General features: G+C 48.9%; 1 protein-coding gene across 6 annotated transcripts in view; it reads left to right on the plus strand.

Annotated features, from left to right (window-relative positions):
- ABCB9 (ATP binding cassette subfamily B member 9) overlaps positions 1-14648 on the plus strand; it is a 40083-nt gene that overhangs the window by 3919 nt on the left and 21516 nt on the right. The window contains exons 2-5 of one of the 6 annotated variants that reach the window (XM_088828129.1): positions 4963-5044; positions 6808-7866; positions 9125-9264; positions 12826-13516. In XM_088828129.1, the coding sequence (XP_088684255.1) occupies positions 12910-13516 (607 nt within the window). In that variant the 5' untranslated portion in view covers positions 4963-5044; positions 6808-7866; positions 9125-9264; positions 12826-12909. The other 5 variants (XM_088828128.1, XM_088828127.1, XM_088828130.1 and 2 more) reach the window with 5 other exon arrangements.

Here is a 14648-nt window from a genome sequence, read left to right on the forward strand (position 1 = left end):
CGGCATTATTTTTTTTAATTGAAGTGTAGTTTATTTACAGTGTTGTGTTAGCTTGCTTCTGATGTACAGAAAAGTGATTCAGTTATACATATATGCATATTCTTTTTCATAATTCTTTCCCACTATAGTTTATTATAGGATGTTGAATTTAGTTCCCTGTGCTAAACAATAGGATCTTGTTGTTGATCTGTTTTTTATATAATAGTTTATATCTGCTAATCCCAAACTCCTAGGTTATCTCTCCCCCACCCCCAGCATTGTGATCTTAAGATTCATCTGTGTTATATGTAGCAGTGGCCTATTGTTTTTTGTGTTTGCATAGTGTTCCACTAGGTGATCTCCTCCACCATTCATTGTACCTCCTACAGCTGATGGGCACTTGCCTTGTTTCCAGTTTGGGAATGTCATAGATGAAGCTCTAGTGAACAGTTTTTATTGTGGTTAAAATATACATAATATAAAATTGGCTTCGTAACCATTTTGCAATACACTTTATTTCTTCCAAGCAGTTTTAGGTTCACAGCAAAATAGAGTGGAAAGCATAGAGATTTACCACATGCTCCCTGCTGCTCCCACACAGAGCCTCCCCCTACCAACAACACCCCATACCAAGTGGTACATTTGTGACAATCAGTTGTCACATTGGTATGTCCTTACCACCCAAAGTACTTCATTTACATTAGGGTTCACTCTTGGAGTTGCATATTCTATGGTTTTTGACAGTGTATGGAAAGTTATGACCAACCTAGATAGCATATTAAAAAGCAGAGACATTACTTTGCCAACAAAGGTCCGTCTAGTCAAGGCTATGGTTTTTTCAGTGGTCATGTATGGCTGTGAGAGTTGGACTGTGAAGAAAGCTGATTGCCGAAGAATTGATGCTTTTGAACTGTGGTGTTGGAGAAGACTCTTGAGAGTCCCTTGGACTGCAAGGAGATCCAACCAGTCCATTCTAAAGGAGATCAATCCTGGGTGTTCATTGGAAGGACTGATGCTAAAGCTGAAACTCCAATACTTTGGCCACCTCATGCGAAGAGTTGACTCACTGGAAAAGACTCTGATGCTGGGAAGGATTGTGGATGGGAGGAGAAGGGGACGACAGAGAATGAGATGGCTGGATGGCATCACCGACTCTGTGGACATGAGTTTGAGTGAACTCTGGGAGTTGGTGATGGACAGGGAGGCCTGGCGTGCTGTGATTCATGGGGTCGCGGAGAGTTGGACACGACTGAGCGACTGAACTGAACTGCACTGAGGGTCACATATCCACTATTATGGTGTCATATGGAATAGTTTCAATGCCCTAAAAATCCTCTGTTCTCTGCCTGTTCATTCATCCCCTCTTCCTCTCTTTTTTAAATTGCTATTCTTTTAAATTTTTACTTGTTTTTTTGGCTGCACTAGGTCTTAGTTGCTGTTCGGGCTTTTTCTGGCTGTGGCGAGCAGGGGCTCCTCTACGCTGTAGCAGGCTTCTCGTGGCAGCGGCCTCTCCTGTTGCAGACCACAGGCTCTCGGGCTTCAGTAGTGGTGGTCACGGTGCACTTGTTTAGTTGTTCTCACAGCATGTGGAATCTTCCTGGACTAGGGATCCAACCCATGTCCCCTGCACTGGCAGGCAGATTCTAATCTACTGTGCCACCAGGGAAGTCTTCCCCATCCTCTCTTGATCCTTGGCAACCACTGTTCCTTTTACTGCCTCCCTAGGTTTTGTTTTGTTTTTTTTGGCTTCACCACAAGGCATGCAGGATCGCATCTCCCCACCAGGGATCAAACCCATGCCGCCTACAGTAGAAGTGCGGAGTTTTAACAACTAGACTACCAGGGAAGTTCCTCCATAGTTTATCTTTTCCAGGATATGCTATAGTTGAAATCATCCAGTATTTAGTCTTTTCAGATTGGCTTGTCTCCCTTGCGTGCATGAGTGCTAGGTCACTTCAGTCATATCTGATTCCTTGCAACCCCATGGATTGAATTTCACCAGGCTCCCTGTCCATGGGATTCTCCAGGCAAGAATACTGGAGTGGGTTGCCATGCCCTCCTCCAGAGGATCTTCCAGACACAGGGATCAAGCCCACATCACTTATGTTTCCTGCATTGGCAGGCAGCTCTTTACCACTGGCACCACCTGTGAAACCCTGTCTCCCTTCAGTTCAGTTCAATTCAGTCGCTCAGTCGTGTCCGACTCTCCGCGACCCCATGAATCACAGCACGCCAGGCCTCCCTGTCCATCACCAACTCCCGGAGTTCACTCAAACTCATGTCCACAGAGTCGGTGATGCCATCCAGCCATCTCATTCTCTGTCGTCCCCATCTCCTCCCACCCCCAATCCCTCCCAGCATCAGACTCTTTTCCAGTGAGTCAACTCGACACATGAGGTGGCCAAAGTATTGGAGTTTCAGCTTTAGCATCAGTCCTTCCAATGAACACCCAGGATTGATCTCCTTGGTCTCCCTTAGTAATATGCGTTTATGTTTCTTCCCTCTTTACATGGCTTGATAATTCGTATATATTTTTTAGCACTGAGTACTATTCCATTGTCTGGATTACCATTTTACCCATTCACCTCCTGAAGGACATCTTGGTTGCTTCCAAGTTTTGGCAATTATGAATAAAGATGCCCTAAACATCTGTACTCTTGCCTAGAAAATCCCATGGACGGAGGAGCCTGGTAGGCTGCAGTCCATGGGGTCGCTACAAGTTGGACATGACTGAGCGACTTCACTTTCACTTTTCACTTCCATGCATTGGAGAAGGAAATGGCAACCCACTCCAGTGTTCTTGCCTGGAGAATCCCAAGGACGGCAGAGCCTGGTGGGCTGCCGTCTGTGGGGTAGCACAGAGTTGGACACGATTGAAGCAACTTAGCAGCAGCAGTCCCTTATCTCTAGTACAGGACTTGATCCCTGTAGGGGAGTACAATAGGTACTCCCTGGATTAAACTTAATGAGTGAACAGTGAAAATGAACTAGAGTAAGTAGTAAAATAATTGTAGAAAAATATGGTAAGAGAAAACAGGAAAACAGTAGTGTGGACAGACTACAATGACGTAATTTTTACTGGTTTTTATCAGAATGTGAGGATGGGAATGTGAAGCAGCATAGTTGTGAATAAGTCTACAGAAGTCAGATGATGGGGGGGTCTTGAAATTTCCAGGCTAGAAAATGTGGAGTTCATGGAACTTTAAATCTAGTGAGGAATAGACATAGTCTCACATATACTTTAATTTCAAGTTGTGTAAAGCTCCATAGAGGAAAGGTACAGTATGTTAAAATAACAATTGGCAAGGAGACCTGATCTAGCAGAGGTCAACTGAACAAGTCACATTTGAGGTGAGACCTGAAAGTTGAGTAGGAGTAAAAGGTAAAGGTAAAGAGTGAATGGTGAAGAGTGGTATATTGGGCTGAAGAGGAAATTCAGAATCAGGTCCTGCAGAACTTTACAGGCCACATTACCATTTTTATCTTTATCCTATGAACAATGGGAGAAAATTGAAAAATTTAAAACAAGGTAGGTTTGAAATGGGGGCTTCCCTGGTAGTTCTGACGGTAAAGAATCTGCCTGCAATGTGGAAGACCTGGGTTTGATCCCTGAGTTGGGAAGATCCCCTGGAGGAGGGCATACCCACTCCAGTATTCTTGCCTGGAGAATCCCTATGGACAGAAGAGCCTGGGGGCTGCGGGGGTGGTGGTGGTACAGTCCATGGCGTCACAGAGTTGGACTCAACTGAGCAACTAAGCACAGCATAGCACAGGCTTGAAGTGGGAATAAGAACGAGAGTAAGAGGGAGATGATTTGTCTTCTCTAAAAAATTCCCTGAATAATACAGTAAAAGAGTATAAGAATAGAAGCAGGTCTAGTTAGGCGACCTTTTTAATGGTGCAGAGAGTAGACCACAGTAATTTGATCTAGGGAATGGCAGAGGAGCTTGAAAGAATTGGACAGATTTAAGATATATTATGGAGATTCAGTTGACAGGAGTTGGATAAGGAAAGTGAATGAGAGGGAAATATTTGTAGCTTCCCTGGCTAGATAAATGGTGGTACCCAGAAAGAACAGTGGAACATGGACACGTTTGGGGATGTTGGAGACCATGAAGTATGCTTTGGAAATGTCAAGGTGCTTGTATTGTATTGCCTGATGGATACATATAGGTTTTAAGCTCAGAAGAGAAATCTACATAAGAGATAATAAGGGTTCCCGTATGTCTATGGTCAACCGGTTTTTTTGTGGGTTTATTTTTTTATATTTTTCAAAGGATGGAATTTAAAAAAATTTTTTTAATTATTTATTTTTAATTGGAGGTCAGCTAATTTTTGACAAAGATGCCAAGACCATTCAGTGGGGGAAAGAACAATCTCCTTAACACATCGTTCTGGGACAACTGGATATCCACACACAAAATAATGGAGTTAGATTCCTATTTTGTGTTGTTTACAAAAATTAACTCAAAATGAGTACTCAGGAGACCTAAACTTAAGAGCTAAAACTTTAAAACTCTTAGAAGAAAGCATTGGGGCAAATCTTCATGACCTTGGATTTGGAAATATTTTTTTTCCCTCTTTTAATGACTTCTTATATATGATACCAAAGCAAAGGCAGCAATAACAAGGATAATCGGGACTTTGTTAACACTGAAAACTTCTGTGCATCAAAGACTACTATCACAAGAGCAAAATTTCAACCTACAAAACCGGAGAAACGAATTGCAAATTGTATGTCTATTAAAGGTTTAGTGGACAGGGAGGCCTGGCGTGCTGTGATTCATGGGGTCGCGGAGAGTCGGACACGACTGAGTGACTGAACTGAACTGAAACATCTGTGTGCAGGTTTCTGTGTGGACATAGGTTTTCAACTCGTTTGGGGAGTGTGATTGTGGGATCATATGGTAGGAGTATGTTTGATTTTGTAAGAAGCCACCAAACTCTCTTCCAAAGTAACTGTGCCGTTTTGCGTTCCCCCAGCAATGAAAGACAGTTCCTGTCGTTACGCATCTTCATCAGCGTTCGGTGTTGTCAGTGTTTTGGATTTGGGCCATTCTATTAGGTATGTCGTGGTACCTCGTTGTTTTAATTTGCAATTTTCTAATGAAAATTACATTGACTATCTTTTCACGTTTATTTTCCATCTGTATTTTTCATTTGGTGAAATGTCTCTTCTCTGTTTTTCAGATTGTTTTCTTATTGTTGAATTTGAAGAGATCTTTGTACGTTTTGGATAACAATCCTTTATCAGATATATATATATATATATATATATATATATAACAAGTATTTTCTCCCAGTGTGTGGCTTGTCTTCTCATTCCTTGAACAATATCTTTCGCAGAGTAGAAGTTTTAATTTTTTTTTTAATTTGACTACGCAGGCTCTTAGTTCCCACACATGGGATCTAGTTCCCAGACCAGGGATTGAACCCCAGGTCTCCTGCATTGGAAGTGTGGAGTCTTTAGCCACTGGACCACCAGGGAAGTTCCAGAATTTTTTAAATTTTAATGAAGTCTAGCTTATCAGTTCTTTCTTTCATGGATCATGCCTTTTGATTTTATATCTAAAACAATCATCTCCATCCCCAAGAAAATAGAGATTTTCTCCTACATTATCTTTTAGGAGTTTGATTGTTTTGTGTTTTACATTTAGATCTGTGAGCCATTTTGAGTTAATTTTTGTGAAAGATGTAAAATTTGTGACAAGATTTTTTTTTTTTTTTTTGCACATGGATGTCCAGTTGTTTCAGCACCATTTGCTGAAAAGACTGTCTTTGTTCCACTGTGTTGCCTTTCCTCCTTTGTGGGAGATCAGTTGACTGTATTTATATGGGTCTATTTCTGGGCTCCCTGTACTGTCCCTTTGATCTGTTTGTCTCTTGTCAGCAACGCACTGTCCTGATTATGGCAGCTTTAGAGTAAGTCCTGAAGTCAGGTAGTGTCAGCACAGTGACTTTGTTTCGCTCCTTCAATATGACGTTGGCTATTCTCACACAGCAAAAATGAGAAAGCCTGAATCTGGTCCCAGCTCTGAGTCACTCTAGCTTTTGGGTAATCCATCCAGGAGCTTCTCTTCCAGTACAATTATATATTTGCTTTTGTTTTTGCACAATCAGTATCATACTTCAGCTAGATTCTATCCCTTGTTTTTACTCAACACATTCAGGAGGTCATTTCATACCTTTCTGTAACTTCTGAATACAGATGGATACATTTTTTTTTTTTTACCCCCCTGCTACAGGGTATCCCGGAGAAGGCAATGGCAAGCCACTCCAGTACTCTTGCCTAGAAAATCCCATGGACGGAGGAGCCTGGTAGGCTGCAGTCCATGGGGTCGCTACAAGTCAGACATGACTGAGCGACTTCACTTTCACTTTTCACTTTCACACACTGGAGAAGGAAATGGCAACCCACTCCAGTGTTCTTGCCTGGAGAGTCCCAGGGACGGGGGAGCCTGGTGGGCTGCCGTCTATGGGGTCTCACAGAATCGGACACGACTGAAGTGACTTAGCAGCAGTAGCAACAGGGTATCCTGTTGAGCATGCTCTGTAATTATTTGGCAGTTCCCACCAGACTTTTTTTCCTCCAGTAACTATCAGCAAACTAGTATCTTCCGTTCCCTCCACAAGTCTATCTATAGAAGAACTTCCTACTGGGTCAAAAAAAGAAGTGCATTTACAGTTCTGCACTTGGCTAGATCCCCTTGAAAGAAGCTGTCCCATGTGAGGAGCAGAGGCTGTTTTAAATTCAGGGAGTGTTTTCAGTCTCTGACTGAAGGCTGGATAGAGACAGGGACATATCTTGCCCCACCCCCACCCCTCTAGGCTTGACCTACTCTCCTGCCCATGAATGGATCCCTCTTCTGTTTCTCAAATGCCAGGTGAGTTCCCACCTCAGAGCCTTTCCACTGGCAGTTCCTTTCACCTAGAATACATCCCCTCCCGATCTGTCCATGGCTCCCTCTTTCTCCCCTTTCACCTTCCTCAGGAAGCCCTTCCCAATTAAGCAGACCCATGGCCCTTTCCATTGCCTCACCAGGTTTTATTTACTTCACAGGAAATAAGTAATAAGCTGGTACTACCTGAGATTATCTTACCGTATTTACATGTTGATTTTCCCCACCCTACAAAGAATGGGAATTTTCTCTTTTTTCACACTCAACATCGAGCACCTAGACCCCAGCGATCGCGGAGGACATGTAGGTTCCCTCCTGTCTCCTACTTCCCACCACCCTGCTCTATTTTTCTCCATGAAGTGTATTCCCTTCTAACAAGCATAATTTACTTATTCATTATGTGTATCGCCTGGCTCTCTCACTAGATTGTCAGCCCCAGAAGGGCAAGGATCTTGTTTTGTTCTCCGCAGCATCTCTTAACACTTACAAGAGGGCACAGCACATAGTGCCTTTCACCAAATATTGGTTGAATGAATGAGGATCATAACCTCCATCCTCCAGGGCTGGCAAGGCTGTCCTCTAGAGCAAATGGCAGATTAAAGAGCAGGCCTCCCGCAGCAGGTGTGTCCATTTCCTCCTGCTCAGAATAGGACCGAGGCCTCTAAGGGCTGGAGCCCTAGCGGAAGGGCCTTGGCCTTGAGGATGGGGGCGGGGCTCTCCGCAGGTGGGCGGGCGGGTAATCCTGGCCACGCCCCCACGGAGGCCCCGCCTAGCGGGAGGCCGGTGCCCGCCCCGCCTGGTTCGTTCCGACCTTGCTGCGGCGCAGCCCCGGGCGGGAGGCCGGGAGGAGCGGCGGGAGGAGGGAGGGGCGGAGCGAGCGCAGCGCCGGGCGCAGTCTCCAATGAGCCGCGCGGAACCGGCGCCCCTGAGGACCCCAGCCCGCTGCTCCCCCTCCCCACGGCCCACCTGGTGCCAGGTAAGGGAACAGGTAAGAGTGCGGCGCCCGGGACCCCCGACCCAGATCTTTCTCAGATTGAGGTGCTACGCCAGGTACAGGCTGGGGGGCCATTTGGCTCTCCCTTCCCGGGGGTGGAGTAAAGGCATCTCGGTAGAAAGTGGGAGCCTCCTGGGAGCCTTCCTGGCCCCCGCTTTGGTACCCCAGCGCCCGCAGTCGCAAGTCCCAGCCCCCTATCCCTGCAGCATCCTTTCCACGCCGCAAGGAGATTGCAATTTTTTTTTTTAACCTTTCAGGTGCCGCCACCTCTTGGAAAATGGTGGGGGTGCCTTTTGGGGGTGGATCCTTTGATGATTGTTCCCCCAGGATCTGACTGGCAGCTCTTCGGAGGGCTCCCTGCACCCTCCAGCGGGCCGTGCTCACAGATCCTGAGAGCCTGGCTATATCAGAAACCTGGGGGCAGGCCTGGGCCTGCCGACCTTGGCGAACCCCTTCCCCCCATTCACCCTGGCTGGCCAGTGGGTTGAGCCTTCTCTGCCTCCATCCTGGCAGTTAAGCCTGTGGGTTCCCAAGGGTCTCTCCCTTGTTTCTAAGCCTCTGTTAAAGCAGGGTGCCCCTCCCCAGACCTGAGGTTAATTAAAATAGCTTTCAGCTGGTCTGACAGGATTCCCCGCCCACTGCCCCGCCCCCTGGAGATTGGCTGGCCTCCATTCCCTTGCTTCAGGCGGGCAGGTACCAGGTGACCAAAGGAGGTTGTCAGGAAGGCCACTGTAGCTAGCCAGTTCGCTTCACCTAGCGCTGTGAGTCATCTGAAACAACTCGCCAAAGGCCTAGCGTGGGCTGGGGGGCTCAGCAAAGGTGGGAGTCAGAGTGGAAGAAATCCTGGCCCTGTATCCAGAGACCCCATAGTGACACCGTCCCGTCCCACAGCACCAGCCCCAGTCAGCTGGACAATACCGCTAGGGGGTGAAAAGTTCACCCCAGAAGTTGGGGGTGAATTGACCTGGGTGGGCCCCTCCAGGTCCTTCATGACGCTTTCTTGGGAGCCCTGCATAGCCTGGGTCCCAGAGAGTGAAGTGTGGGTTTCACCTGTTCTCTCCGGTCATTTGACTTCCCCAAGCCTTTGTATGCCTACCTGTAAAATGGTAATGATAGGTGAGAGACCCTCCCTGAATAGCAGTGAATAATCAGGAAGGGAGGTGGCAGGCACTTAGCAATACTCCGTAAATGTAAACAGTAGCTGTCACCCTTGTAATAATCATTGCTATTTATTGTCTCCTGGCTGTTTCAGACTTTCCTTTTGTGCATCTGACAGCTGATGATGCCCCAACCACCATTTCTTCTACCGGAAAGAAAAGCCTTTGACAGGACCATCAGTGAGGGTGGGGTCATTTGCTAATCCTATGCCATTCCTTAGCTCTTAGGGTCAAGGTGAGTTGACCCTGTCTTCCTGGGCACATCAGGCCCTGGGCACAGCCTGCCCTGACCTCTGACCACCACCCTGTCCTTGTCCCTTGGGGCACACACGTCACCCGTGTGCCCACAATTTGCCCTCCAGCTTCACCTGGCCAAACCCACGTCAGGCAGATGGAGCATGGACGTGGCTCCAAGCATCCCACTGATCCCCACACTCCCCTCCTCCCAGTCTGGGCTGGTAGTCGCATCCCCTTCATTCTGCTGCTCAGTAACTTTAAAAATAACAAGAGCCCATCTCCACTGAGGGCTGTAACCTGACCCGAGTTGGATTCTGCTCCATCAGAGCCTGGAGTAGGAGGACTCAGCACTTGAGAGCTGGGCACCCCAGTGCTGTGGCTGCTCTGCCCTCACTCGCTGGGTAACCTCAGACCAGCCTCTCTCCCTCCCTCTCTGGGCCTCGGTTTCCCCATCTGTAAAATGTAGTTCAAATAGCCTGTGATGCTGGAGTGCAAAACTTTGTTTATGCCGGTGAGGAAGAGAAACAGCTGGGCTCCCAGGTGGGTGGCTGGCCATCAAACGGGTTGACTTTACCCGAAGCAGAGGGTGTCGGGAAGGGAATCCCTCAGTGACTGGGAGTGAGGGTGGGGAGAGCTGGTTCAGCACCCCACCCCCCCACCCCGCTCCTGTGCTGGACTCTGGCAGGTCTGCCTCCTCTCCCACTTCTGAATGCCAGCTCCTTCCCGAGGGCTAAAGGGACTCGTCGCCCCCACCCCGAGGTGAGCTGCAGCCAAGATGGCTGGCAGGGCCTGGGCAGCCGGGAGGTCTGCGGAGGCACCAGGCCAGGAGCATCCCTCCCCAGGCTCTGTGTCATGCTCACCCACTCGCTGGCTCCCTGAGGCCTCTGCATTGCAGCAGACAGAAGCCTGAGCCGGCAGCCCTACCGGGGTTGGAACAAGGGCCTGCAGAGGGGGTTGTCTGTTCCCCCATCTCCACCTCCACCCCCTCCCCTGCCCTGGATTCCCCTCAGCCCAGGCTTCCCTGGAAGAGTCAGCTGCTGACAGGGCAACCGTCTTCTCTAGGACGGACTTGAGTCTTCCTAGAAGAGCTGTGGTGACAGTAGAGCCCCTCAGGCTTGGGGACCATCACACCCCTGTGTCCCCTCTGCATCTCAGACCCTCCTGAGCATCATTAAAAGTCTTGCCTACCACTCCCCCCGCACCCCACCCCCACCCCTGCCGCCAGGGGCTGGTTTGAAGAATCACTGCTTCAGAGTTGAGAGCCCAGATTTTGGAACTCAAAGGCCTGGGTTCACATCCCAGGCTCTGCTACTACCTCCTAGCTGGGTGCCCTGCAGCAGGTCACTTAACCTCTGTGTGCCTCAGTCTTCTCACCGTGAAATGGGGATAACAATGAAATGTACCTCATAGGATTCTTGTGAGGGATGACTGCATGTAAACCACTCAGAGCAGTGCCAGGCGCACAGTACCATCAGCGTCTGCTGTTTGGCTGCTGTCCCTGCCAGCGTTGTCACTGTCCTCAGTTCTTTTCTTGGCGGCGCCCCCTCTTCTGTAGGTTCTGTTCTCCTTTGATGAACACTCTGTGTTTGTGCTTGCTGTGTGTGTGTGTATATATATATATATGTATTTTTAAATTGAAGTATAGTTGATGTTCAATGTTGTATTCGTTTCTGGTGTACAGCAGAGTGATTCAGTTATATATATAGTCTTTTTCATATTCTTTTCCATTATGGCTTATTGCAAGATATTGAACATAGTTCCCTCTGCTACACAGCAGGTCCTTGTTTATTTTATATCTAGTATCTGCTAGTCCCAAACTCCTAATTTATCCCTCCCCCACCCCCTCTCCACTTTGGTAACCACAAGTCTATTCTCTTCGTCTGTGTGTCTGTTTCTGTTTCATTAATATTTGTGTCATATTTTAGATTCCACATGTAAGTGATATCATGTGGTATTTGTCTTTCTCTTTCTGATTCACTTCACTTAGTGTGGTAATTTCTTGGTCTGTTCACATTCCTGCAAATGGCATTATTTCATTCTTTTTTATGGCTGAGTAGTATTTCGTGTATATATATACATGCCACATCTTTATCCATTCATCTGTCAATGGACATTTAGGTTGCTTCCATGTCTTGGCTGTTGTAAGGACTTGCTATCTTGACAAACATTTTAGCTTAGCAGTTTAGAGCCTAGCTTCTAAAACCAGACAACTCTGGGTTCAAATCAGAGCTCCACTGCTCACCAGCTGTGTGATCTTGGACATGTTGTTAGCTCCCCTGGGCCTCAGTTTCTCCATCAGCTAAGTGGGAATGATGGTGTCAATCTGACAAAGTTGTTGCGAGGACTAAATCAGCGGACACATGCAAAGCACACGGCTCACATAAAGGGCGGGCCTGCTAGGAGGCACTGGGCCTCGTAATTGTTTGCTCGTGGTAATTGGACACCTGCTGTTGTGTCAAGAATGCAGTTCTGAGGTTGTGGGTCAGGTGCTGGGACCCTTCACACACTGGTGTGAGTCCCGGCTCAGGCCTTTGTTACCAGAATGACGTGGGCCACGTGCTTTTGCCTCTCTGTGCCTCAGTTTCCCCAACTATAAATGGGAATGTGGAAGTACTGGCCTCCTGGAGCTGTGTGAGGTTTCTGGCATTCCAGAACATCCAGTCACTCACCTTGGTCAGAGCCTCGGAGCTGTGAGAGAGAGAGTCTCTCAGGCTGCCCCCCTGCCCTGCTGCTCTGTTCCCAGTTGCTACTCACAGCCACCCCTCCTGTTGCTCCATGCCTCTCTCCTCCTTTGGGGACTCTGGAGCTTTGCCCATTTTGCAGATGGGGCATCAGAGACCCCCAGGTCTCCTTGTCTCCCTCAACACATTCCTACCTCAGGGCTCTCGCCATGTCTGTTCCACCTGTCCAAAATGCTTTTCCCCCAGGTATGCACATGGCAGACTCCCTCACCTCTTTCAGTCTTACTCAAGTGTTACCTTCACAGAAAATTCTTCCCTGCACCCCCATTTAAAATTTCCCTCACATCCCTTACACCCAACTCTTCCCCCACAAGCCCTAGTCTCTTAACACACTGTATCACTTACTTTTTGTCTGTCTCTGACATGAATGTCCCATCTCCTCAAGAGCAGGGATCTTTGTTGTTTTGGTTCACAGTTAAATCCCCAGCACATGGACTTCCCTGGTGGTCCCGTGGCTAAGACTCAGAGCTCCCAGTGCAGGGACCCGGGTTCAGTCCCTGGTTGGAGAACCTGGCCCACATGCCCCAACTAAGAGCTGGAATGCTACAACTAAAAATCCTGCATGCTGCAACTAAGACCCGGTGCAGCTAAATAAATAATTTTTTTAAATCCTCAGCACAAAGAACAGAGTCTGGCCCACAGAGGGAACTCAATAAATATTCCTTGAATGAGTGGAACCTTCACCCTACCCCTGTGTAATTTGTCACTGCCATTTTACCGGTGAGAAATCTGAGGCTCAGAGATGTCAAGTGAGTTGCTCAAGGTCACACAGCCAGCAAGCAGCAGGCCCTCACCCCTCACCCCACTGCCCCCTGCAGGTCTGGCCTCGCCCCACAGACAATGGCCTTGCCCCCATGAGCTAGAGCCTGCCCCTTGGTGCCTGCTTACCCCTGGCCAGCAGGATGCAGCTGTGGAAGGCGGTGGTGGTGACCCTGGCCTTCATGAGCTTGGACGTCGGCATGACCACGGCCATCTACATCCTCAGCCACCTGGACCGCAGCCTGCTGGAGGACATCCGCCACTTCAACATCTTTGACTCGGTGCTGGACCTCTGGGCGGCCTGCCTGTACCGCAGCTGCCTGCTGCTGGGGGCCACCATCGGTGTGGCCAAGAACAGCACCCTGGGGCCCCAGAGGCTGCGGGCCTCGTGGACGGTCATCGCCCTCGTTTGCCTCTTTGGGGGCATCTATACCATGGTGAAGCTGCTGCTCTTCTCCGAGGTACGCAAGCCGGTCCGGGACCCGTGGTTCTGGGCCCTCTTCGTGTGGACCTACGTCTCACTCGCTGCCTCCTTCCTGCTCTGGTGGCTGCTGTCCACGGTGCGGCCGGACGCCAAGGCCCTCGGCCGGGGCGCTGGGGCCGAGGGCGAAGGCGAGGGCTTCCCCGGGGAGGACCGGCCCGCGCCGGAGCAGGCGTCCGGGGCCACGCTGCAGAAGCTGCTATCCTACACCAAGCCCGACATTGCCTTCCTCGTGGCAGCCTCCTTCTTCCTCATCGTGGCGGCTCTGGGTAAGTGCTGGCCCGCAGGGCCTGGTGGGCACCCAGGGGATATGTTTGTGGTGGTGGTGGTGGGGTAACCACCTCTTCTTTCCGCTCAAGTTTTTTAAAAATTTTATACAATTTTTAAAAAGTTTATTTATTTACGTATTTTTGGCTGTACTGGGTCTTTGCTGCTGTGCGGGCCTTTCTCTAGTTGTGGCAAGTGGGGCCACTCTGGTTGCGGTGCACAGGGTTCTCATTGCGGCGGCTTCCCTTGTTATGGAGCACAGGCTCTAGGCGCGCGTGCTTCAGTAGTGGCTCCCGGGCTCCAGAGCACAGGCGCAGTAGTTGTGGCGCACGGGCTTAGCTGCTCCGCGGCATGTGGGATCTTCCTGGAGCAGGTATCTAATCCGAATCTCCTGCATTGGCAGGCGGATTCTTTACCACTGAGCCACCAGGGAAGCCCCATCCTCTCCAGTTTTAATATCTTCCTTCCATGGTTCAAACATCAAATTAATTCGCAAAGGTAAACATTGAGAGTTTCACCCTAATTCTGCCCCCCTGACAACCCTAAATCCTCCTGCCCAGGGCTAACTACAGGAAATGGTTCCAGCAACTTCCAAGTGGGCAGGAAACTGCTTTTATTCATTTCTTATATGTGCTCCCAGTGTTTCTTTATACAGCTATCAGCAAAGAAGTGCATGTACGCCTCTCTCCCCCCTCCTTTTGCCCTCTAGTCTGTATCTTGCTTTTCTCACTTAATATATCCTGGGGACTTCCCTGGGGGTCCAGTGGTTAAGATTCGGAGCTTCCAATGCAACGGCGCAGCTTCAGTCCCGGGTAGGGGGACTAAGATCCAACGTGCTGCGCTGTTGTTGTTGCTCAGTCGAAGTTTGTGTCTGGCTCTTTGCAGTCCCAGGGACTGCAGCACGCCAGGCTCCTCTGTCCTCCACTGTCTCCCAGAGTTGCTCAAACTCATGTCCTCTGAGTCAGTGATGTCATCTAACTGTCTCATCCCCTGCGCCCCCTTCTCCTCTTAGCTGTCTTTCCCAGCATCAGGGTCTTTTCCAATAAGTCTGTTCTTTGCATCAAGTGGCCAAAGTATTGGAGCTTCAATGCTCACTTTAGCAGCACATGTACAAAGTACTGGAGCTTCAGCTTC

Source organism: Moschus berezovskii, chromosome 19 (assembly GCF_049115385.1).
Source record: "Moschus berezovskii isolate FMDL1 chromosome 19, NW_MosBer_1.0, whole genome shotgun sequence".
NCBI lineage: Eukaryota > Metazoa > Chordata > Mammalia > Artiodactyla > Moschidae > Moschus > Moschus berezovskii.